General features: G+C 46.1%; 1 protein-coding gene across 2 annotated transcripts in view; it reads left to right on the top strand.

The window, feature by feature from the left end:
* The first annotated feature begins 3,205 nt into the window (after positions 1–3,205).
* EEPD1 (endonuclease/exonuclease/phosphatase family domain containing 1) overlaps positions 3,206–24,009 on the top strand; it is a 123,029-nt gene continuing 102,225 nt past the window's right edge. Inside the window, exons 1-2 of one of the 2 annotated variants that reach the window (XM_040260190.1) lie at positions 3,206–3,628; positions 4,094–5,139. In XM_040260190.1, coding sequence (XP_040116124.1) covers positions 4,256–5,139 — 884 coding nt within the window. In that variant the 5' untranslated portion in view covers positions 3,206–3,628; positions 4,094–4,255. Of the gene's footprint in view, positions 3,658–4,093; positions 5,140–24,009 lie in introns of both variants that reach the window. The other variant, XM_040260191.1, reaches the window with a different exon arrangement.

Genomic DNA, 24,009 nt, shown 5'->3' with positions numbered 1-24,009 from the left:
TTTCTCATGATGTACTCTGCATAGAAGTTGAATAAGCAGGATCACAATATACAGCCTTGACATACTCCTTTTCCTATTTGGAACCAGTCTGTTGTTCCATGTCCAGTTCTAACGGTTGCTTCCTGACCTGCATATAGGTTTCTCAAGAGGCAGGTCAGGTGGTCTGGTATTCCCATCTCTTTCAGAATTTTCCAGAGTTTATTGTGATCCACACAGTCAAAGGCTTTGGTATAGTCAATAAAGCAGAAATAGATGTTTTTCTGGAACTCTCTTCCTTTTTCCATGATCCAGCAGATGTTGACAATTTGATCTCCGGTTCCTCTCCCTTTCCTAAAACCAGCTTGAACATCTGGAAGTTCACGGTTCATGTATTGCTGAAGCCTGGTTTGGAGAATTTTGAGCATTACTTTACTAGCATGTGAGATGAGTGCGATTGTGTGGTATTAATAGTTTTTTCTTTATTACCGAGTAGTATTCTACTATATGGATGATATACCACAATTTGTTTATCCATTCTTTACTGATGGATTTAGGTTGTTTCTAGGTTTTTGCTTTATAGGAAAGTTCTGATTAAAATTCATGTATAAGACTGGGTTTATGCTTTCATTTCTCCTTGGTAAATACTTAGGAATGGAATCGTTGGGTTTTTCCCTGGCGGCTCAGATGGTAAAGAATCTGCCTGCAATGCAGGAGACCTAGGCTTGATCCCTGGGTTGGGATGGTTCTCTGGAGAAGGAAATGGCTGTCCACTCTAGTATTCTTGCCTGTAGAATCCCATGGGCAGGGGAGCCTAACCAGGCTATAGTCCATGGGGTCTCAAAGAGTCAGACATGAGAGACTGATATTTAACTTTTCATGCTAGATGTATGTTGAGCTTTTTAAGAAATTGCCAAACTGATTTCCAAAATGGTTGTATCTTCTCACACTGACACTAGCAATGTATGCAAGTGTCAATTGCTCCACATTCTCACCAACATTTGGTATGGTCAATCATTTAAAATTTAGCCATCCTGTTGTGACTTTTGCTTGTTTCAGTGCACAGCTACATTTTGGCTTTATTTATTTTCTTTCTTTTTTAGGACTTTTATTTATGTGGCTGTGTCAGGTCTTACTTGTGGCATGCAGAATCTTTAGTTGTGGCTTGCAAACTCTTAGCTGTGACAAGTGAACTCTTAGTTTCAGTATATGGAATCTAGTCCTGGGATCAAACCTAGGACCCCTGCATTGGGAGCATAGAGTCTTAGCTACTGGACCACCAGGAAAGTCCCTGGCTTCATTTCTAAAAGGTGGAATATACACTTCTGTTTATAGGAAACAAAACCAGATTATGTTTGCTGTGCCAGTGAAGTTAATAGTTTCCTTCTTACCCTCCAAAGTGTTCTAGATTAAACAATAAAAATGTTCCAGCCCAACTAGCAATGCCCCTAGGCTGTCCATCCGCGGCCACAAAAGCCCATTAAGGCATTCTGATCAACAAAGATTTCCCCCTCCTCTTAAGATATTTTCAAGTTAAAAATTTTTTTTTCTTTATCACAACAGAATTACAGGAGGAAAGGAGTAGCATAATGTAGCCTAGTGCTAGGGTGAGGAAGCAAGTAGAGGAGATAAAGGGGGTCAGACAAGATCCTGTTGACTTTTGGGCTGCACACAGTCATGAGGAACATAAGTAAGATCTATTCCCTAACTTTCCCCCACAAATGCCCTTTTTTTTGTCTAGCTAGTTTGACTTGGATTTCTGTCATCTGCAATTAAGAGTCCCAGCCGGTATACAAAGAAAGGCAACAGCGTTTTGTTAAGTCTTGGTTGGCTCACATTTCACTTCTGAAGTATCTCTGCCTTCCCTGAGAGTTGGTTTTTGCTGACCTAGCCTGGGGAATTTAAAGCAGAAACATCGGTCACATTGATTGGGGATGAAACTTCAGAGGTCAATGAACACCCAGGATCAAAGTATTTAGTGGTATCACCTCACGGTTTGTTTAACTGAATCTCTATGGGGTCGCTAAGAGTCGGGCACGACTGAGAGACTTCCCTTTCACTTTTCACTTTCATGCATTGGAGAAGGAAATGGCAATCCACTCCAGTATTCTTGCCTGGAGAATCCCAGCGATGGGGGAGCCTGGTGGGCTGCCGTCTATGGGGTCGCACAGACTCGGACACGACTGAAGCGACTTAGCAGCAGCAGCTCCATGTATTCGCTGTAATACAGCCGACTCTTTAATTTTTAAACTGTCGTTTAGTGGCATGATGCAAAAACCCTTCTGAATTTTGAGAAGCCAGCTTCCATTTCCAACTAGCATGTTCTTCCTCCTTAATAACTAGATTTAATTCTTACAGAAAATATCCATATTTACTCAGAGCGCTAAACGTGCAAATGAGCAACGCAGTAAGTGACCTACGCGAACACAACTCTAACCGGCGGTGTCCGCCCTCTCCTAGTAGCATAGAGTTGCTGGGGTTGTATGTAAGCAGGGTAAAGGTAATACACAAGAGGAAGAAAAGAGGAGGACGAAAGAGGGCGGCGGAAGATAAAAAGTTCCCATTCAGTCCTCGAATGCTCTCAGAACACAGGCTAGGCTCCCGACCCGTAGGTGTGCCTCCCACACAGGGAGTGTCTTCGCCCTGTCCCCACGCCCCAAAGACGGACTAAATTTGGGCTGACGGCCCGGTAGCGTTTGCCGCACCCCTAGCTGCAGCCCACCGAAAAGCTGTCGGGAGTCCCGCCTCGGGCGAGACTAAAAACCCTCTATGCCGTGCACCCAGCCTTTGGTCCCCGGTAGCAACCTGAGCTCGGGGGCGGCGGACCGGAGAACAGCCTTCGGGTGACCAGCGGCTGCACCGGTGGCGTCGGCCCCGCCTCTTCAGCCTCTAAGCCCCGCCTCCACGCTCCCGGGGCCCGCCCCCTTCCGCCCAGGCCCTGCTTCTGCTTTCGGGGTTCCATCACCACCTCTTCGCGCTGGGGCCAGCCCTCTCGTAGCATAGCCCCGGCTCCCACACTCTTGGGCCTTGCATTCCACCATCTCGCGTCCTGGCACCGCCCCCGCGCCCCGCGGCCCCGCCTCCTGAACATCACGGCCCGCCCCGCGCTCTCGGGGTTGAAGCCCTGGTGTCCGGGCTAGAGCTCCGGCCCCGCCCCCACGTGCCCTCGGAGTCCGGGGCAGGGTTGGCGCTCACGAGGAGGCGTGGCCGTAGTGCGGGAGGAGGCGCGGGCCTGGCGGCCGGGACTTTGGCTTTGACACAGACGGCGATAGGCGGCTGTGGCTTTGGTGCTGGGCTCTGGACCCGATTCTTGCGATCCCGCGTCCAAGTCGGGGGAAGGACTTTTCGTTTGGATGAACGCAACTGCGGCAGCGCCGCCAGTCCTGGTGCAGCCGCAAGACCTGGTACAGCCGCAGCGGCCGCATTTCACCGCCGCTGCCGCCTCCGCGAAGCCCTGCAGCTCCTGCCGGTTCTGGGAGAGCCACTCAAGAGTTTTCTCCAGCAGAAACAGCTGGGACGCGCGGCCCGAGGTGGCGTGGGACGGATCCCGCGACCAGCCGCTGATCAGCACTTGCGCCGGCGCTGTCCCGGGCTGGGCTCAGGCTTCGGAGCCGCAGGTGGAAGGAGGACGCCCCGAAGGAGCAGCTGAGAGGTGGGGCACTAGGAACGGCGCCGAATCGGGTAGAGGATGATAAACCCTTTCTCCGTGCCCGCACTAGTGAGGATGGAATTCCAAAGTTGCTGGTGGTGCTGAGTGTCAGGAGCAGGGGACGTGGGGATGCCCACTCCCTTTTGCCTGAGAGTTTAAATGGGAGCGACTGGAGGCGGGGAGATGGCCCCAGTGCTTTAAGAGTTGAGAGGCAAGGAGGAGAGGTGTAGGCTGGTGGGGATAGGTCTCTTTCCAGAAGAAGCTGCTTATAGCGTTTTTTGACCCTAACGTGACAAAAATTGAGCTTCACTAGAGGAAAATCTTCATGGGACAGCCCCCTTATGTGTGTTTTCTGAGGTTCACAGACATCAGCGTTGGACTCCTGGCTAAGAATCCCAGCTGTAGGTAGGGAGTGCTAATCCAAACTGATTAACTGATTCAATCGATTTGTGTTTATTTGTTTTCCAGGTGGCCAAGTGAAAGGTAGTTTTGGACACTCGGGGCAGGGTTATTTAATGTTTGTCTAGGTAACCATTTCATGCCCTGAATCCTGCACCTTCCCTTCTGTGCCTGTGAGGTCTACTGGGCTTCCTCCCTAGCCAAAAGGCTTCCTGGACTCCTGATCCTGCCATGGGGAGCACGCTGGGCTGCCACCGCTCCATCCCCCGGGACCCCTCGGACCTGTCCCATAGTCGCAAGTTCAGCGCAGCCTGCAACTTCAGTAACATCCTGGTCAACCAGGAGAGACTTAACATCAACACCGCCACGGAGGAGGAGCTGATGACCCTACCTGGGGTGACGCGCGCGGTGGCACGGAGCATTGTGGAGTACCGCGAGTACATCGGTGGCTTCAAGAAAGTGGAGGACCTGGCACTGGTCAGTGGCGTGGGTGCCACCAAGCTGGAGCAGGTCAAGTTTGAGATCTGCGTGAGCAGCAAGGGCAGCTCGGCGCAGCACTCCCCCAGCTCCCTGCGGAGGGACTTGATGGCCGAGCAGCAGCCTCACCACCTGGCCGCCGCCGCTGCTGTGCCCCTCACCCCGCGTGTCAACATCAACACAGCCACCCCGGCTCAGCTCATGAGCGTGCGGGGCCTCACGGAGAAGATGGCCGTCAGCATCGTGGACTACCGCCGTGAGCACGGGCCCTTCCGCAGCGTCGAGGACTTGGTGAGGATGGGCGGGATCAATGCCGCCTTCCTGGACAGGATACGGCACCAGGTGTTTGCCGAGAGGTCCAGGCCTCCGTCCACCCACACCAACGGCGGTCTGACCTTCACCGCCAAGCCTCACCCCAGCCCCACCTCGCTAAGCTTGCAGAGTGAAGACCTAGACCTGCCGCCTGGGGGTCCCACGCAGATCATCTCCACAAGGCCCTCGGTGGAGGCCTTTGGAGGCACGAGGGACGGGCGGCCTGTGCTGAGGCTGGCCACCTGGAACTTGCAGGGCTGTTCAGTGGAGAAGGCCAACAACCCCGGGGTGCGAGAGGTAGTGTGCATGACCCTCCTGGAAAACAGGTGAGGATAAGAACCAGCAAGGGCATTGGGTTGAAGGCAGCTCTTGCATGGCCTCTTGCATGGCCTTATGTGTGCATGCAAATGAGTGGATTTGGGGGCGGGTATGGAGAGGGCAAGAGTTTTAAATCAGTGGGCTTGAGGCCACAGCCAATATGGTGCAGTATTCTGAGTGGCTGAGCTCTCCTGCTCCAGAATTTTCTAAATAGAGCCATCTGGACTTGAGGTCTGTATCTTGAAGATGGTATGTCTGAGGTTAATTCCTAAATTTGGGGTCAGTGGAGACTGTATTTGTGTTACTGCTTTGGAAAATGTTTGACTCCCAAGACTTCATGGGGTTTACACCAGATGAGGCAGTCAGAGCCTGGGAATTGTTGCCCTTCTGCATGGGTGAAAGAGCTAGTCAGAGTTTTTTTTTCCTTAGGAGGCAAAGGCACATTTGTTCTACCAAATATGCTTATTTGTGTCCAGAAAAATCTTTGCAAAGACCAGGTGTTTGCAAACATACACGCTATGTAAATATATTTACCAAAACGCTACAAATGAATCACCCTTCATTCTTTTTCCTTATTTAGCCTGAAGGTGGTTTTTAGGCCCACAGTTACAGCCCCAAATATATGTAAACCTCCCCTGTCCAAGGGCCAGAAAAGGCCAAGCTGATTGTATGCTGAACACTGGCCAGATTTCCACATTTGAACCATAGAAGAAGAGAGTTGTATGATGCCCTCTTATCACTGAGTGTTTACCTTATTCACAACGCTACTCTCTGTGGGAACTTCCATTGACACTCCCTAAAACAAAACAATATATTGTAGCAGTAACTCCTGCTGTTAGTGAAATAGTGCATTATATAACACAATCAACTTTGGGAAGGAAAGAAATATTTCTAATAGTCCCTTCCAGGGCAAAACCCAAACTCATGTCCATACGGATCCTGCTCTGAAGGGAATTGGCCCTGCCACCATTCCACACCACCCCCCACCCCACGCCCACTTCTGCCTTGAGATGCAGTATGCTTGGGACCACGCGCTGTTTTTTTTTGCATTGGGTTGGTGACATGAAGTGAGTTCTCAGCGGGAAATCACAGTGCATTGTGGCAGAACATCAGGAAAAATGAGTGAGGAGAAAACCGGGTCAAAGCATTTCCCTGGCACTGTCCCACTGGCGTGCTCTGTCACTGAGTGTTAGGAACTTGCACCACTCAGAGAACGGGACCTGGGGAACCTGAATGCACTTCCTGCAACTCCACATCCTCTATTTTGCATCACAACTCACTCCTTTCGCAAAATCATGTAGTACACAGGGGAGAACAGGAGTCAACCCAGGAGATAGCTGTGGGGAATGCCTGGACAATTGTTCTTTTCATCCATGGCCGCATGGCTGTATGTCTGGGCAAGGAGAAGGGAGGCAGAGGGCTGACTGTTTAATTCCTATTATGAGTTTTCTTAAGGCTTAGTTTGGGGATGGAGGAGGATGAATCAGGAGCTGAAGTTGCCCCCATGGGGATGACCTACTAGGTAGCCCTTGCCCACTTACCGTGACAGATACAAGTGTGGTCTCTGGAAACCAGCATCAGCAACTGCCACAGGAACCTTGGGTTTTCTGCCACCTCTGGGTGGTTCTGATATGCAATAAAGTTTGCACCCTGTTGTACTGTGTGTTGGCAGTCAGATGTCCCGTGGGCTGCTCTGTGAACATTTCCCCTAAAGTGTCTTTTCTGACAAGTCCGGTGAGTCCAGGCAGCGCTTTCTAGGTGTATTTTCTTTGATGGCTCCAATCATCCTTGTAGTTATTCAACCATGTGATGGTCTTTTTGGACAGAGCTTGAAGGGCTTACTTAGGTTCTAGAACAGATGAATGTGAAGGGTGGAAAATGGGAGAGTGAGCAGGAAACAGCCGACTTCAGAGTGGGCTCCAGTCTGCGGTGCGGACTGGGGCAACCAGGATCACCGAGAAAGAGCGGTAACTTGCCCAGTGAGAGATTTGTCCTGGTGTCTCTTCTTTAGATTTCCTAGGGGGTGATGCTTTGTTGAAGACAGTTGACTATTGTCCTCAAGTGAGAGTTTAGGAAGAGCTTACCCAGAAGGGTGAGCTTACCCAGAAGGGTGTAGAAGGGAGCATCTGGCAGCCACTTTAAATGTGACCCATGTCGCCATCGTATTTCTCACTCTTGGCCACATCTGTTGTCCTGTGGGTTGGTGTTTCTTTTTTCCTGTTCATGATGTGTTCAGTGTTCTGGGCACTCTAAGCAACTTGTTAGTGTTTGGTAAACCTGAAGTAATTGGCTTAGGGCCTGACTCCCTGTGGAACTGGAATGGATCCATTGGATTAGGGCACTGAAAGATGCCTGGGTGTGACAAGATCACATGTCCTCAAAACAGCAGTGTACATTCGCCAAGAGCTGTGTTCATCCTGATTCACAAAATTATCTCACATTTGAATTGATCCTTTTATTAGCAAGAGGAAAGAAATTTAATTTGAGCAAGAATGGATGCAGGTAATTTTGGGGGTGCTCTCTCTCTCTCTCTCTATATATATATATATATATATACACACACATATACATATATATAATATATGTATTATAGTAGTTATGTGACTTTTGAATGTGCCTTTGTATTTTCACAGCTTTCTCAGTAACTCTGGGAAGTAGGTAATGCATGCTTTTATTATTGAGTCTCCATCTTTGAGTAAGGAAACTAAAACCAAAGAAGTTAAATGACTTGCCTCTATCCACAGCTCATTATTATGTCAGCTGGGACTAGGACCCAGAACCTTCTGACTTTAGACCTGTGCTCTTTGCAAGTGTGCTATTTTATAAGCACCTTACTTTTATCCTGCCTCTTGTTCAGACATTCCGCACTCTGCCTAACCAGGGGCATTTGCCAAATTGTGTACTAGTCCTATTTTCATACATTAAATTCATTGTAAAGAAAAAAAGAAAACCCCCAGCTCCACCTCTTTATGTGTTAAACTGGTGAAATTCCTTAACTTCTCGAAGTTCAGTTTTTCCATATGATAAATGTAGCTAATGTAAAACACACACAAACACACAGAGGAACACAAACCCTTAGGCACTTTTTTTGCAGAGGGAATAGCTGGCCCTTGTTTTCCTCTCTGTGGGTTTGTGTGTGTTTTCTTAGACTAAAGCATGCCTGGCTGAGACTCTTAACAGGATGGAGTCTTTTCTGGCCCTGGGATGCTGCTGCCTTAGTGGACAAGTGTGTATGAGCTACGAGAAATCATGTTTTGCACATGCAGCCTGAGATAGGGCAGAAAGCTCAATAATCATGATTACCAGGAACCTTCAAGTATGTCATGCTGTGGCACACAACTGACAGGTTTCATCAGATTCCTTTGCCGAGTGTCAATCTTAGGCAATGTTTTTCCTTGTTTTCAGGATTTATGGAGCAAGTCTAAAAGAGGAATGCTTCTGCTAAATACTCTTGCAAAATTTAATGGTAGCCCACATATGGAATGAAGATTGTTTATGTTTTTCTCTTCCAGTTTTATTGCGATATAGTTGACATATAGCACTGTAGAAGTTTAAAGTATACAGCATAATGATTTGACTTACAGATGTTATGCAATGATGACCACAATAAGTTAGTGAAAATCCATCATCTCGTATAGGTACAAAATCAAAGAAATAGAAAAAAAAAAAAAAACGTTTTTTCCTTGTGATGAGAGCTCTTAGGATTTACTCTCCCAACAACTTTCATGGATTACATGCAGAAGTGCTAATTATGTTCATCATGTTATGCATTGTCTCACTAGTACTTTTTCACCTTTTAACTGGAAATTTGTACTTTTTGACTACCTTCTTCCAACTTCCCCTCCCTCTATGCCTCACCTCTTGTAACCACAAATCTGATCTCATTTCCTAGGAGCTTATGTTTTGAAGTGAAGTTGATCTATAGCACTAAGTTAGTTCCTGATGTACCACATAATGATTCAATATTTCTATACATTTCAAAATGATCACCATAAGTCTAGTTATGATCTGTCACTGTACAAAGATACTGTAGAATTATTGATTGTATTCTCCACAGTAAACACTGTACTTGTGACTCACTTCTTTTGTAATTTGAAGTTTCTACCTGTTAATCTCCCTCACTAATTTATCTTCTCCCCCACTTCCCCTCTGGCAACTGTTTGTTCTCTGTATCTATGACTCTTTGTTTAGCTATGTTTGTTAATTTGCTTTGTTTTCTAAATTCCACTTATAGTAGTAATAGTTTAATCGCTAAGTCGAGTCCTACTCTTGCGACCCCATGAACAGTAGCCTGCCAGGCTCCTCTGTCCTTGGGATTCTCCAGGCAAGAATACTGGAGTGGGTTGCCATTCCTTCTCCAGGGAAATTGCACATATAGTATTTGTCTTTTTCTGTCTGACTTATTTCACTTAGCATAATATCCTCCAAGTCCATCCATGTTGCTACAGATGGCAAAATTTCATTCTTTTCATGGTTGAGTAATGTTCCATTATGTGTGTGTGTGTGTCTCTATGTATATACAACATCTTTATCCTTTCATTTATCAGTGGGAACTTAGGTTGCTTCCATATCTTCTTTATTGTAAACATTGCTCCAGTGAACATACAAGTACATATATCTTCTTTCTTTGGATCTGGACCCTGCAGTGGAATTGCTGGATCACACAGTAGTTCTAGTTTTAGTGTTTTTGAGGAACTTCCATGCTGTTTTCCATAGTGGCTGTGCCAATTTACATTCCCACCAACAGTGCACAAGTGTTCCTTTTTCTTCACATCCTTGTCAACATTTGTTATTTGTAGTCTTTTTGATGATAGACATTCTGACAGGTGTAAGGAAATATCTCATTGTGATTTTAACTTGCCTCTCCCGATAATTAGTGACTTTGAGAAGGTTGTTTGAATTTTACTTTTTGTTTTTTGCTGAGGAATTGTTCAATTTTGAATAGTCCATTTGGTTTCTGAAAGCATAAGCACTGTAAGAGTTGACAGATAATCTCCAGAAGAAATAAGAAGTTTAGCATCTCACTTGCACATTTTCCCATGGTCTCCATCAGAACGGAATATGAGTGTCAAAGTCTTGAGCCTTTTAATGGTCTGAATCTGTTTTCTTGCCTCATATTTGTTTGTGGTATCAAAGCACAAGGTGACTTAGTGCATGACAGCACACACTCCTCGTGAAAAAAGGGATTTTAGTTTGTCAGACTCAATAGGGTCAGTATAAACACTGCCCATCTTGTTGTTTGATTCATTCATGGAAAAACACATATTGAATGGCTGCTATGTATATATATATGCTAAATTTGGGAGTCAGACTGGCCCTGTTTTTAAACCAAGTTTAGCAAATGTGAACCAGCTTTTATGGCTCAGCCTCAAAACATTTGGAAAATCCACACATTTTATCAGAAGTCACTGAGTAGGACTGATACCAGGTTGAATTTTTAATAAGAGTAATGGACTCATTCTGAGGGACTGAAAGTTGGTGGATGCAGCCAGACATACCATCTGGGGGCAAAGTGCCCAGCAGTTGCCTTAAAGTAGAAATTGTGAAATCTATTTTGACAGCTGTGGAAACGGAGGCTCAGAGAGATTAAATAGCATCCGTGTGGCCTTCAGAAACGAAGATGTTGGAATCAGGTTTTGAAGGCAGGCATGTTTGATTTCAGAGCAGGGAATGGAGGTATCTCTTCCCAAATTCCATAGCCTTGCCTGACCCTCACCTACCTGCTCTTTCCTCCCTCTCCTGGGCCTCAGGCTGGCCAGGCATCCGAGCTTTACCTAGACTCTCAGGCTGCTGGAGACCTCTGCTCCCTTCCTGTTTTTGTTCCTCTGAAGGACAGGGCTTTGGGCCAGAGGTGGAGCACTCCAGAGGGTGCCAGGTCCCCCCCACCCCCCGCCCGGCCTTGCACTGGGACCCTCAAATGTGAGTCTGTGACCTTGGCTCCACTCCAAGGCCGAGTTCCGGTTTTCTGAGCCAGGGAGCTCTGGGTTTCCAGAAAGAAAGGTGGTCAGTAGTAAGACTGCTGAGGATTAATGAGAGAAGAGGGTGTGAATGAAGGGAAGGCCTGGGGTGGGCAGACACAGGGCTTATTTCACCAAAGGGACAGCTCTTTCTTTTGTCATTCCAGAAAGCTGGGCCCACTGGGATCTGATTTGTAGTGGGGGAGGGGGTGTGTGTTGAAACTATTGATTCTTCTAGAAGATATTCATTCCTTTATTATTTATTCATTCAACAGAAATTTTTTGAGCTCTCACTAAGTACCAGGCTCTGGTAATAAAGTGTAGGATAAGACAAAGCCAGTGCTCTTATAGAGTTTCCATTTTAGGCAGGAAGACAGACAAGTCAGTACACAGATAAATGCCTACAGATAGTGGTGAAAGCTGAGGGTGATGGAGGCTTGCTGAGTAGATGGGGGTCAAGGAAGCCTCATCTGAGGAGCTAAGGAGCCAGGCATGGAAAAAGTTGGAGGAAAGAGTGCTTCACTAGAGGAACCAGCAGGTGCAAAGGCCCTGAGAGAGCTTGCTTCAGACAGAAAGCCGGAGTTCCGGGAGTGAGGGTGGCTACGGTTGCAGAGGGAGGCAGGGCCAGGTGGGTGGGGCCGAAGAGGATTAGAAGCAGAAGTTGATGAATTAGCTGTTATCAGATTGTTCTGTCTGCTGGGGGGTCTCTTGGAGTGTATCCTAGGAGCTGACTAAGTGAGGCTATTAGAATACAGGCTGAAAAGGATGGTGACAGGGGAGCAGAAGTGGGTGGTGATAAGATCTTTTAGCGACAAAAACTGAAAAGACTTGCCTGTGTTTGGGATATCATAGAGATTAACTGGGTAGATTGCTAGAAGACAGGCTCAGAGGCATTTAAGAAATCTGGAGGCTGACTCACATGCCTCTGCGTTATGTCGGCATGATGCAGCTTGGTTAACTTACCCCTCCGTCTGCTGTTGCCTCACTCTGGACAAGTGTGGGATCTTGGTCCACAGTGGATGGAGAAAGAGGCCACGAGGTCCTCTGTGTAGACCAGGTCCTGGACTGCACCGCATGGGCCGAGAAAGAGCCTGGGGACAGTGACAGAGACATCAGTGAATTATTGGACAAGGATCTTACACAAAGGGTCCTGGAGCAACACCCCACCTTGTGTGGCAGACTGCAGGGCAGTTCATGAGAGCAGTCTTTGCTACTTAGGGGAGAAGGAAGAACTGAAGTCAGGTGGGCTCATCGGTTACCAGGGACTAGTTAAGTCCCATAATGAAGAGGATTGGGTAGACATGTGAGTGGAACAGATTGGTCGAGCTGGGATATATAGAGCAAGAGAACAGCTATATTAAATGGCCTAACCATATATTTGTGCTGTGCTGTGCTTAGTTGTGTCCAACTCTTTGCAACCCTGTGGACTATAGCCCAGGAGGCTCCTCTGTTCATGGAATTTTCCAGGCAAGAATACTGGAGTGGGTTGCTGTTTTCTTCTCCCAGAGGATCTTCTTGAACGAGGGATTGAACCCATATCTCTCATGTCTCCTGCATTGGCAGGCAGATTCTTTACCATTGTACAACCTGGGAAACCCCAAAAGACATTTACAGAAGTTAAATTCAATGTGGATTGAATTTAAGTGCACTTACCTAGTGAGGTCAGAGGCACAGGGTAACATCAGGGAGCTTACAGTCTCACAAGGAGACACGTTCCCAGGTGCTTACCGGGCCCATGTCTGTTTTGAAGAAAGAAGTCAAGCTTAAGCCCAGGGGTCTGGTACCTGTCTGCCTGGCTCTGGAGGCGGATGGAGAACTCAGCATAGGCAAAGGATGTGGGGGCAGGATCAAGGTGGTTGGAAAGGAATTAGTCTGGAGGGGAGGCCAGGGTCTGAGCAGCAGGAGTGGTGGCCATCAGGGTGAAGGTGAATATCAGCAGCTCCCCACGCAGCCATCAGGTGAGGAGTAAAGTCAGTCAGTTCCCGACTTGCATAGGCTCAAGGTGTGAACCATTCAGACGAGGAGCTCCATGGTAGAGAATAGCATTGCAGTGTGTGTTATTTTTATTTCAAAATTACCCAATCTTACGAAAGATTTTATCCCAGAGTTCGAAACAATCTCTGCCAGTAACAAAATCATGCATTTCACTGATATTTGGTGTGTTCCTCATGGACACCCTGGTCTTTGTGTTGTCATGTACTGCTGAGTGGAAATTCCACACCTGTGACTCTTTTCAAAACATCCAGGATATTATGCAGAAATGCCCTGCTCTGCTTGCAGGCTTATAGTTCTCAACAGAGATTTAGAAACCTAGAAACTTGCCTATCCTATTCCTGATGACAGTACACAGGCCTCATCTGGACAGCAGTTCTTATTGTAATGTTTTGACTGACAACTGCCTAACAACTGGACTCCAGCGGATAGGAACCCTGGGGAGATGTGGTCAGAGTAAGCAGTTCTCTTTATCAAGAAGTGCTGACTCCTTCTACTAAACTAGTGGGGAAAGAAACCCTGAGTTTTCTTTACTGAGTACAGCTCTCTACCTCTGTTGCTTTGTTGTTTGTTTCCAACAAACCCTTGTTTCTAGAGAGTTCTATTTTGATTCAGCCATTACCTGATTAAGCTGTTAAGCTGGGCCTTCAATTACCTTATCTAGAGCCTGCTGTAAACTCCTGAAATGCGATGCTGAAGCCATGAGAATGTTGTTACGTGGCCACGTTGAAGGTTGTATGTGTTTGGGGTGTGGTTTTATTGTGTTGCAGGGATCTGAATCCTATTTGCTCACCTAAAGGCTAGAGAATGAAATCAGTACTTGGTCTTTCTCAACTAATGCTGAAATCGTGGTGTCTTTTAAAGTGGGAGATGTTAGATAAAATTGCTGTTTTAAAAAATACTGATCCAATTATCTATTACAAAAAAAAATTCTCTAGAATGTGTTTTTATTAAGCAAATTGAGTCTGACTTAAATATTTTTGCATTCTCTCTTTTCTTAAATGAGGAAAAAGTAAAAGTTTTAGTGGCCTCTCAATATCAGTGATTGGGCTTCCCAGGTGGCTCAGTGGTAAAAAATTCACCTGCAGGAGATCTAGGAGACTCAGGTTCAATCCCTGAGCTGGGAGGATCCCCTGGAGGAGGAAATGGCAACCCGCTCCGGTACTCTCGCCTGGAAAATTCCCACTGACGGAGGAGCTTGGTGGGCTACAGTCCACAGGGTCTTGGAGAGTCAGACACTACCGCCAGTAGATTTGGGGCTTTGACTCTCTGTGTGTGGTGGGCGACCTCTGCAGCTGCAGTTCATTGTGTCATTTTACTGGTGAGTTCTTTGCAAAGTTGCAAAGTCGTTTTTAACTTGACTCATTTTAAATGTCAAAATACTGCATGTCCCTCCCGCCACATAATGGTAATTGTGTTCAGTGTCCACAGCTGTGGTAGCAGTAGTTGCACTAAGAACAGAAACAATGATAGTTAACACTGATAGTTGCTGTGGCTGATGTCCAGGGCTAAGTAGCTTTCCTTTGGGTATCATCATCAGTCCTCCTACACATGCAGAAGTGATGGCTCAGGGAGGTTGAGTAATTTTCCCCAGGGTCACACAACTTTTAGGTTATGGAGCTTGGATTATAACCTAAGCAATTAGATTCCAAGGTGTGATGATAAAGTACCTTAGTTCACTAATGCTTTTCCGCAACTTTGTGTTTTATTCATCACCCCAGCCTTTTTATTTGACTAAGTGCTCTCTAACCAACTTGATTCGAGTTTCATAGTCGTGATCTTTCATAATTATGCTAACGACATTATCATTGTGTGTGTATATCCACTATTTCTTTGTTCAAAGTGGAGCAAGGATATTTGCAAAGCAATCTGAGTGTGGAATACTATATTTTTACTGCTTTTCAGTCTTTTACAATCATCTTGCCCACACCTGTTTTTACAGCAGTTTCGTCAAACAATTTGGCTTCACAGAGGCTTTCCAAACATTCGTCTTCCTTTTCTTAGAAGCAACTTCTCTTTCTGCTCAGACTCCTGTTTCGACAGCCGATGTCATGGTTAGGAGACCACAGCACTATGCACTGTGGGCATGAACAAGTCTGGGGAAAGACCCAGCTGAACCTGGGTGAGCATGTGAGAAAGGGGAATTCATCGACTGGGAGAACTCAGTGTGGCCTGAGTGCCCAGCGCTCAGCGTGTCTGATGAAGGGAATGAGGAGAGTCTGCTGAGCGGGTCCCTTGGGTAGAGGCTGGTTAGGAGAATCTCTTTTGTGTTTTTAAGGACACAAGTACCTGGCCCAAGTTACGTTACTTCTGTAGTCTAGAGACTGTATTTGCTGTGGATATATTGGCCAACCCAACATATTACAGACCTCTGGCAGTAACTGAGGGTTGTTACTGATAGACTATTATTTTTCTAGATTGACTCAAAAATATAAGGCCAAGAGTTCATTGGTCCAGTTTCTTTCCTCATATCTTTTGCAACTTTCAGAAATATGAGGTGAAGGAGTAATTAGCTTTTAATTTTTTTTTTTTTTACTTAAGACCTAGACTAGTCAGCATTTTCTTCAGTGTGGTAGAGAGCCTACTTATGAAACTCGCTAATGTGAGCTGGGAGGGATTTAATAAGCAGGTAGACTGGAGTCAGTGGTGTATATAAAACATCTCCCCGAGTTTGTAACTCTGCACCATCTTTTTAAACTATTCTAGATTTTATGTTCAAGTTCGATTTTTAAATTCATGTTCATACATGTGAAACTGTGTCAGACACCATGGTGTCACAGTACTCACATGCTGGGCTCTGTTAAATGCCAGGCAGGGCTGTTTGGAGTGGATTTGTAATCTTAAATTGTGTTAGATTTGTTGCTTCCAATATTAACAGTAAAAGTGCAAGTAATATTTGGATATTGTCAGTTTCAACTTAAATATTGTTGGAGTTTCGACTTGGAAATGCAAGTTGCTTCTGTCTGTTCAACTTTTCAATAATTGAAGAGCATCTGAAACTCTAAGATGGTTGTTCAAAATGTTACTATTTTACATCTGTTAGTGTGTATGCTTCCATACTACTTTGCATTCATCTCACCCTCTCTGTCCTTTCCCTGGCCCTTGTCCATAAGCCTGTTCTCCATGTCTGCATCTCCATTGCTGCCGTGAGAATAGGTTCATCAGACTCTGGAGACTCAAACTGGGGTTCTGTAACAACTTAGAGGAGTGGGAAAAGGGTGGGAAGTGGGAGAGAGATCCTAGAGGGAGGAGACATATACACACCTTTGGCTAATTCATGTTGATGTATGACAGAAATCAAACCAATATTGTAAAGCAATCATCAATCAATTAAAAATTATAATTAAATGTTACTATTTGCAACCATTTATCTAATCTATGAAAATCAGGAATTTCTTGATCTACCAAAGCAAGATATAAAAATAAACCAGGTAATGAGTGAAAGATAAGAATGTGTGATCACCGTAACCCCTGATTCCACATACAGTATCTGTGTATCAAAGCAACTGTGGCATTTTTCTTGACTGATTATATTGGTAAAGGCTATATACTTAAATGTACTCAGTTCTTCTGAATCACGAAAGTCCCTTCCAATCCTGAGGGTTTTTGTACAGAGAGGGAAAATGGTCACTATTTCTACCAAATGTCCTCCAATTCAGAGAAGGAAAAGCCGTTGTTTTTGTAGGTAAGATTGTATTAGTTTGCTAGGGCTGTCATATCAAAGGAGCACAGATTGGGCAGCTTAAACAAAAGAAATTTATTTTCTCACAGTTCTGGAGCCTGGAAGTCCAAGATGAGGGTGTCAATAGGGTTGGTTTCTCCTTGGCTTGTAGATAGCTGTCATCTCCCTGCGTCTTCATGTGGTCTTCCCTGGGTACCTGCCTGTGTTCAAATTTCCTCTTTTTTTCCCCCTAATATTTATTTATTTGGCTGCATCAGGTCTTAGTTGCGGCACGCAGGATCTTTGATTCTCATTGTGGCATGTGGGGCTTGAGTTGCGGCATGTGGGATCTAGTTCCCTGACCAGGGATCGAACTCGGGGCCCCTGCATTAGAAGCACAGAGTCTTAGCCACTGGACCACCAAGTAAGTCCCCAAATTTCCTCTTCTTAAAAGGACATCAGTCTTATTGGATTGGGGCTACTCTAATGGCATCCAAATGCAGTCACATGCTAGAGTACTGGGGATTAGGACTCCAACATATGACTTTTGGAGGACCTGATTCAGCCTGTAACAAGAGCAGGGTAAGAAAAACTGCTCAGGAACTTCCTCTTTGGCTACTTGTGAGGAACCTGTTCCTCCTGGTTTTTCCTGGGGCAATGATGATTTTAAGTACTTGTTTAACAAAGAGTTTAAAGCTGGAGAAAGCTGCCTTGGAGTTACTGGAGTGACAGTCAACCGGACAAGAGAAATGGCTTTCTGGCTGGGCAATAGCAGGTATGCACCAGCAGTTAGGGACTAGGATTTGTTTCCTTTGAACTTCTCTCCTTCCAACTTGCCAGTCCTCGGTTTTTTCCTGAAACGCAAGCAGTGACCGAACCTTCTACCTACCCCCACCAAGGCAGCAGCTCCAGTTTGCCAAATTCTCTGCTTGCTTTTGGCTACAAGTAATGGTGACACATGAGTTGGTCTGCCCTTCAGAATTTTAGCACTGCTGTGGAGAGGCGTGATTCAGAGGGACCTCTGAAGCCTACTCACCTTCAGCTGTCCCTGATTTACTGTTAAGCATCCCAGTCACAGGCTCCCCTATTGGCCTGTGTTTCCCCTCCTGTTGCAGTCATTCTCTTGTCATTGCCTGCATGGTGCCTCTGCACTCCCAGACTGTACATACAACCTAGTTTCAGCACAATAACACTTGGGAATTTGTGGAAAGGAGAAATGACCCCTGGCATCTACTATTTACTTTACCCCATGTGCTGTTGCTCAGCCTTTTATATTCATTAACTAATTTAATCTTTGCACCATCCCAATGAGGTTGGCAAAGTATTCCCACCTTACACATTAAGAAACTCAAATAATTTAAGTAAACTTGCCTGAGCCACATAGTTGGTGGGTGTAGAACAGAAGTTCAAAGCTGGGCAGAATTACTCAGAGCCCAGACTCATTTACATTCAGATGCAGAGAATCCATAAACCTAGAGATGGCACCAGGGGGTTAAGGAAGGGGACATTTCTTTCCTAAACATTTTATGTCTAGAAAGTGTGAGAGACAAGTTTCAGAGGGGATACTTTCTGGAATGGGGCCCAGCTGGCGCTTGAGGAAGTCATCCAATTCCGTCATCCAGTGAGGTTAGGCTTTGGGGACACAAGATTTTTTTTAAATTGAGATATAATTTTCATACAATGCAATTTATCCTTTTAAAATGTACAGTTTGGTTTTTAGTATATTCACAAAGTTGTGTAGCCCTCAGCACTGTTTCTGAACATTTGTTTCACCCACAAGGAAACTCTGTACCAGTAGTCACACCCCTCCTCCCAGCCCGAGGCAACCACTGATCTACTTTCTGTCTTTGTGGATTTTCCTGTCCATTTCTTTTTATATAAATGGAATTATATAATATACGGTCTTCTGTATCTGGATTTCTTTTTTTTACTTAGATTCATGCATGTTGTAGCATGTGTATTTCTTTTTTATGGCTGAATAATATTTCATTATAGGGATATACCTCATTTATGCCTGCAATGTAGGAAACCTGGGTTCAGTCCCTGGATCGGGAAGATCCCCTGGAGAAGGAATGGCAACCCACTCCAGTATTCTTGCCTGGAAAATTGCATGGACAGAGGAGCCTGGCAGGCTGCAGTCCATGGGGTCGAAAAGAGTCAGACATGACTGAGTGACTAATACTTTCGTTTTCTTTATTCAGTCATCAGGTGATGGACATTTAGATTGTTTCTACTTTTTAGCTATTATAAATAATGCTGCTTTGAATCCTTGTGGACAACTTTATGTATGACATATGTTTTTATTTCTTTTCGGTATATACCTGAGTGGAGTTTCTGAGTCACATGGTAATTCAGTGTTGAGCACTTTGAGGAACTGCTAGACCATTTTCTGGAATGGCTGAACCATTTTACATTCCCACCAGCAATATCTGAGGGCTCCTCTTTTCAGCCTATCCTCCCCAACACTTGTTATTCCTTCTTTTTTATTATAATCACATTAATTGACATGAAGTGGTATCTCATTAAGGGTTTTAGCTGCATTTCTCTAATGACTTGTGATTTTTGGCATCTTCTCGGCCATTTATATATCTTCTTTGGAGAACTGTCTGTTTAGAGCTGGGTCACCTGTTCTCAACACCTGTTTCCAAGCTGATAAAATATAAAATACCTTGGTGCTGACTCCCTTTTCACGCCATTATTTCCCCTCTTCCTTGCTTCTGAGACACAGGATCATTATACCAGAGCCTAACCTGGCATAATTATTTTGTAACAGAAAAACTGCCTGTCGTCCTACGGAAACAATCCCCCTATTGAAGAAGGACCCTGGAGAATTCCATTCGGTGTGCTTTGTTACATATTCTGCCTGGAGAGCAGTCTGGCTCCACTGCAGTTGTGACACTGTCCTTGAGAAGTACTTGGTGTCCTTTGATTTTCACATTCAGGTTATGTGTTTTGGATGGAACTTTAGTGCTTTTTTTCCCAAAGTCAAAAGTAATGTATGCCAAGAATTGCTGTGAAGGGTGATTTGGATATGCGTACGTGTGTACCTGAGTACTCAGTTGTGTCTGACTCTTTTCAACCCCATGGGCTGTAGCCCGCCAGGCTCCTCTGTCCCTGGAATTTTCCAGGCAAGAATACTGGAATGGGTTGTTCTTGCCTACTCCAGGGGATCTTCCCGACCCAGGAATCAAACCTGCGTCTCCTGCATTGGCAGGCAAATTCTCTACCACTGAGTCACCTGGGGAGCCAATTTGGAGATTGTTGCTGTTGTTCAGTCCCTCTGTTCTGTCCAACTTTTTGCGACCCGTGGACTACAGCATGCCAGGCTTCCCTGTCCTTTACTATCTCCTGGAGTTTTCTTAGATTCATGTAAGTTTTTCTTCTAAGAAGCAAGTGTCTTTTCATTTCATGGCTGCAGTCACCATGTGCAGTGATTTTGGAGCCCAAGAAAATAAAGTCTGTCTCTGTTCCCATTGTTTCCCCATCTGTTTGCCAAGAGGCTTCCCAGGTGGTGCTAGTGGTAAAGAATCCACCTGCCAAAACAGAAGACGCGGGTTTGATCCTTGGGTTGGGAAGATCCCCTGGAGAAGGAAAAGGCAACCCACCCGTTTTCTTGCCTGGAGAATCTTATGGACAGAGGTGCCTGGTGGGCACCAGAGGGTCACAAAGAATCAGACACAACTGAAGCGACTTAGCATACACATTTGCCATGAAGTGATAGGAGCAGATGCCATGATCTTAGCTCTTTGAATGTTGAGTTTGAAGCCAGCTTTTTCACTCTTCTCTTTCACCTTCATCAAGAGGCTCTTTAGTTCCTCTTCACTTTCTGCCATAAGGGTGGTGTCATCTGCATATCTGAGGTTATTGATATTTCTCCCAGCAATCTTGATTCCAGCTTGAGCTTCATCCAGCCTGGCATTTTTCATGATGTACTCTGCATATAAGTTGGATAAGCAGAGTGACAGTATACAGTCTTGGCGTTCTCCTTTCCCAATTTGGAACTAGTCTGTTGTTCTGTCCGGTTCTGACTGTTGCTCCTTGACCTGCATACAGATTTCTCAAGATGCAGGTCAGGTGATCTGATATTCCCATCTCTTGAAGAATTTTCCACAGTGTGTTGTGATTTACACAGTCAAAGGCTTTAGCATAGTCAGTGAAGCTGAAGTAGATGGTTTTCTGGAATTCCCTTGCTTTTTCTGCGATCCCACAGATGTTAGCAATTTGATCTCTGGTTCCTCTGCCTTTTCTAAATCCAGCTTGTTCATCTGGAAGTTCTTGGGTCACATACTATTGAAGCCTAGTTCATGACAATATCTGCAAATTCCAGAGTGCTGGGCCAGGAAAGAACCTTGGAGGAGCACCTCCCACAGGACTGAGTCCCCCCAGACAAATGAAATGATATGTATAATGTTTATTTCCTTATTCTTTTGAACCAAGTTATAGAGTGTTGAATCATTAGACTCTTCAGTTTATGGTACCCTATCCTCCATCCGCGGAGAAGGCAATGGCACCCCACTCCAGTACTCTTGCCTGGAAAATCCCATGGACGGAGGAGCGTGGTAGGCTGCAGTCCATGGGGTCACGAAGAGTTGGACATGACTGAGCGACTTCACTTTCACTTTTCACTTCCATGCATTGGAGAAGGAAATGGCAACCCACTCCAATGTTCTTGCCTGGAGGATCCCAGGGACGGGGGAGCCTGGTGGGCTGCCGTCTATGGGGTCACACAGAGTTGGACACGACTGAAGCGACTTAGCAGCAGCAGCAGCAGCAGCATCCTCCATCCGTGCTAGGTTCCACTTCTATTTGGTTTTATTTAAAAATTGTCTTTCCTTCTTCATCTCTATCCTCATTCATTCCCCTTCCATAGATTCCTAGTGCAAAGTGTTAAATATATCTTTGAAAAAGGGAAGTTTCATCTACAAAAAAGCATGTGTTTTTATGGTTTCAAGCTAGTTCTTTGCTCCTGACTGCGGCTTAATCATTGGCCACGTGGACGGGTAGGTGCTCCAGGTACCTATCACCAGTTGACGGAAACCAGGCTGCCTTGCACTTCCTGCTACCAATGAGGCCACTATGGCCTTCACATACTTTTCCAGCCGTTCGGATTCCCTCTTTGGGGGACAACTTTTGCCCATATTATAAAATTTGAAGTTACCTCCCCACCCCCAGTTGTTTTGAAATGTTCATGCACCTTCTAGATGCCAGTCCCTGTTTTGGTCTCAGAGATTGCAAAGCTCTTCTCACACTTTATCACCTCCTGTTAACTTTGAGGTGCCCTACAGACAACAGAAATTCTTAATTTTGCTGTAGTTAAATCTATCAAGGGCTTCCCTGGTAGCTCAGCTGGTTAAGAATCTGCCTGCGATGCAGGAGACCCAGTTTGATTCCTGGGTTGGGAAGATCTGCTGGAGAAGCGTTAGGCTATTCTTGGGCTTCCCTGGTAGCTCACACAGTAAAGAATCTGCCTGCAAGGCGGGAGACCTGCGTCCAATCCCTGGGTTGGGAAGATGCCCTGGAGGAGGGCATGGCAACCCACTCTAGTATTCTTGCCTGGAGAATCCCCAGGGACAGAGGAGTCTGGCGGGCTATAGTCCATGGAGTCCCAAAGAGTTGGACACTACTGAGCGACTGAGCACAGCACAAATCTATCAGTTCCCATTTGGATGCTATTTAACAAATCCATCTTACCCCAAGTTCACTCTTATATTTTCCTCTTAGCTTCTCAGTTGTGTAGTTTTATCCTTTACATTTAAATTTTCACTCTGTCTGGAGTCTATCTTTGAGCAAGGAAATCCAACCAGTCCATTCTGAAGGAGATCAGCCCTGGGATTTCTTTGGAAGGAATGATGCTAAAGCTGAAACTCCAGTACTTTGGCCACCTCATGCGAAGAGCTGACTCATTGGAAAAGACTCTGATGCTGGGAGGGATTGGGGGCAGGAGGAGAAGGGGACGACAGAGGTTGAGATGGCCGGATGGCATCACTGACTCGATGGATGTGAGTCTGAGTGAACTCTGGGAGTTGGTGATGGACAGGGAGGCCCGGCGTGCTGCGATTCATGGGGTCGCAAAGAGTCAGACACGACTGAGCGACTGAACTGAACTGAACTGAGGTGCAGATACAGTTTTTTTTTTTTTCTCTAGTCCCAGCCGCCAACAACTTGTTCTTTACCCACTGATTTGTCCGGGACCTTTATTGTCCTTTGTCATACGTTCGTGTCACATTTGATGTGTGTCAACTCCTGTGCTTGGGTGTTGTTGCCACATTGTTGTTAATACTGTGGCATCTGGTCAGGTAACTCTCCTTCTGTGTTTTTTGGCTTAAAAAATTCCCTAACCATAGAGAACAGGAGTGGCTGCCTTGGCTCTGGATTCCTGGGGCGGTGGGTGTCTGACCCCGACTGCAGGTGGCTGTGAGATGAGAGCCTGGCCACTGTGCCTGGCAGGGGATATGGGCTCCCAGGGTGGTGCCAGTGAGGAAGCAGGCATGGGGCAGATGGATGGGGCCATGGGGACCACGGTCTCACTGGGACCGCTTTCCCTGGGTCAGGCCCTGGCTCTGAGAAGCAGCCCGGGCTCCTTGGGAGGGGTTGTGCCGGTTGCCTGATTCCTGTTTGGGGGTGAGGTCGCATGGATATGGTGTGTGGATGGGTCCTGTGGAAGGGATGGGCGCGTCCACAGGGCTACTCCCCATATCAGATTCTGATCAGAGGGGCAGTGGAGAGAGTCCACTTTTTGTGGGGGCCCCTGTCCGCTCCTCCACCAGCTGGAGGCTTCGACCCTCTTGCCGCACTGGACAGGCACAGGGCCAGGGTTGTGTCTATTGCATCATCCTGCACACCCGCACGCAACAGGCTCTCACCAACAGTAAGAAGAAAGGGGGAAGCAGGCAGAGTCTGGAAAGGGCTTTGGAGCCAACTCTACCGGGACTTACGCCCATTATTAGCCTTGTGGCCTGGGGCAGGCTGCTTAAGCAACTGAACTTTGACCGCCTCATTTGATAGGGCCTGTAACACTGCAAACTGGCTGGTCAGTGAAGAGGGTAAGAGGTGTATATATAGCACCTGGGCTGCACAGGGTAGGTGCTCAGTAAGTGGGAGTTGTCATCTGGGGGTTATCTCACAGGAAAGCTCTCCAGTTCATTAAGCATGTCCTCTGCCGGGCTGTACCAGGCATGCAGACAGAGATGAATGACCTAGCCCCGCCCTTTGATGAGCTCACAGTTCAGCAGTGAGATAATTACAAGCAGACAATAGCTGACTGAGAT

This window comes from Oryx dammah, unplaced genomic scaffold (assembly GCF_014754425.2).
Source record: "Oryx dammah isolate SB20612 unplaced genomic scaffold, SCBI_Odam_1.1 HiC_scaffold_18, whole genome shotgun sequence".
Classification (NCBI taxonomy): domain Eukaryota; kingdom Metazoa; phylum Chordata; class Mammalia; order Artiodactyla; family Bovidae; genus Oryx; species Oryx dammah.
The sequence above is the reverse complement of the archived record's forward strand: the minus strand, read 5'-3'. Positions and strand labels throughout refer to the sequence as shown.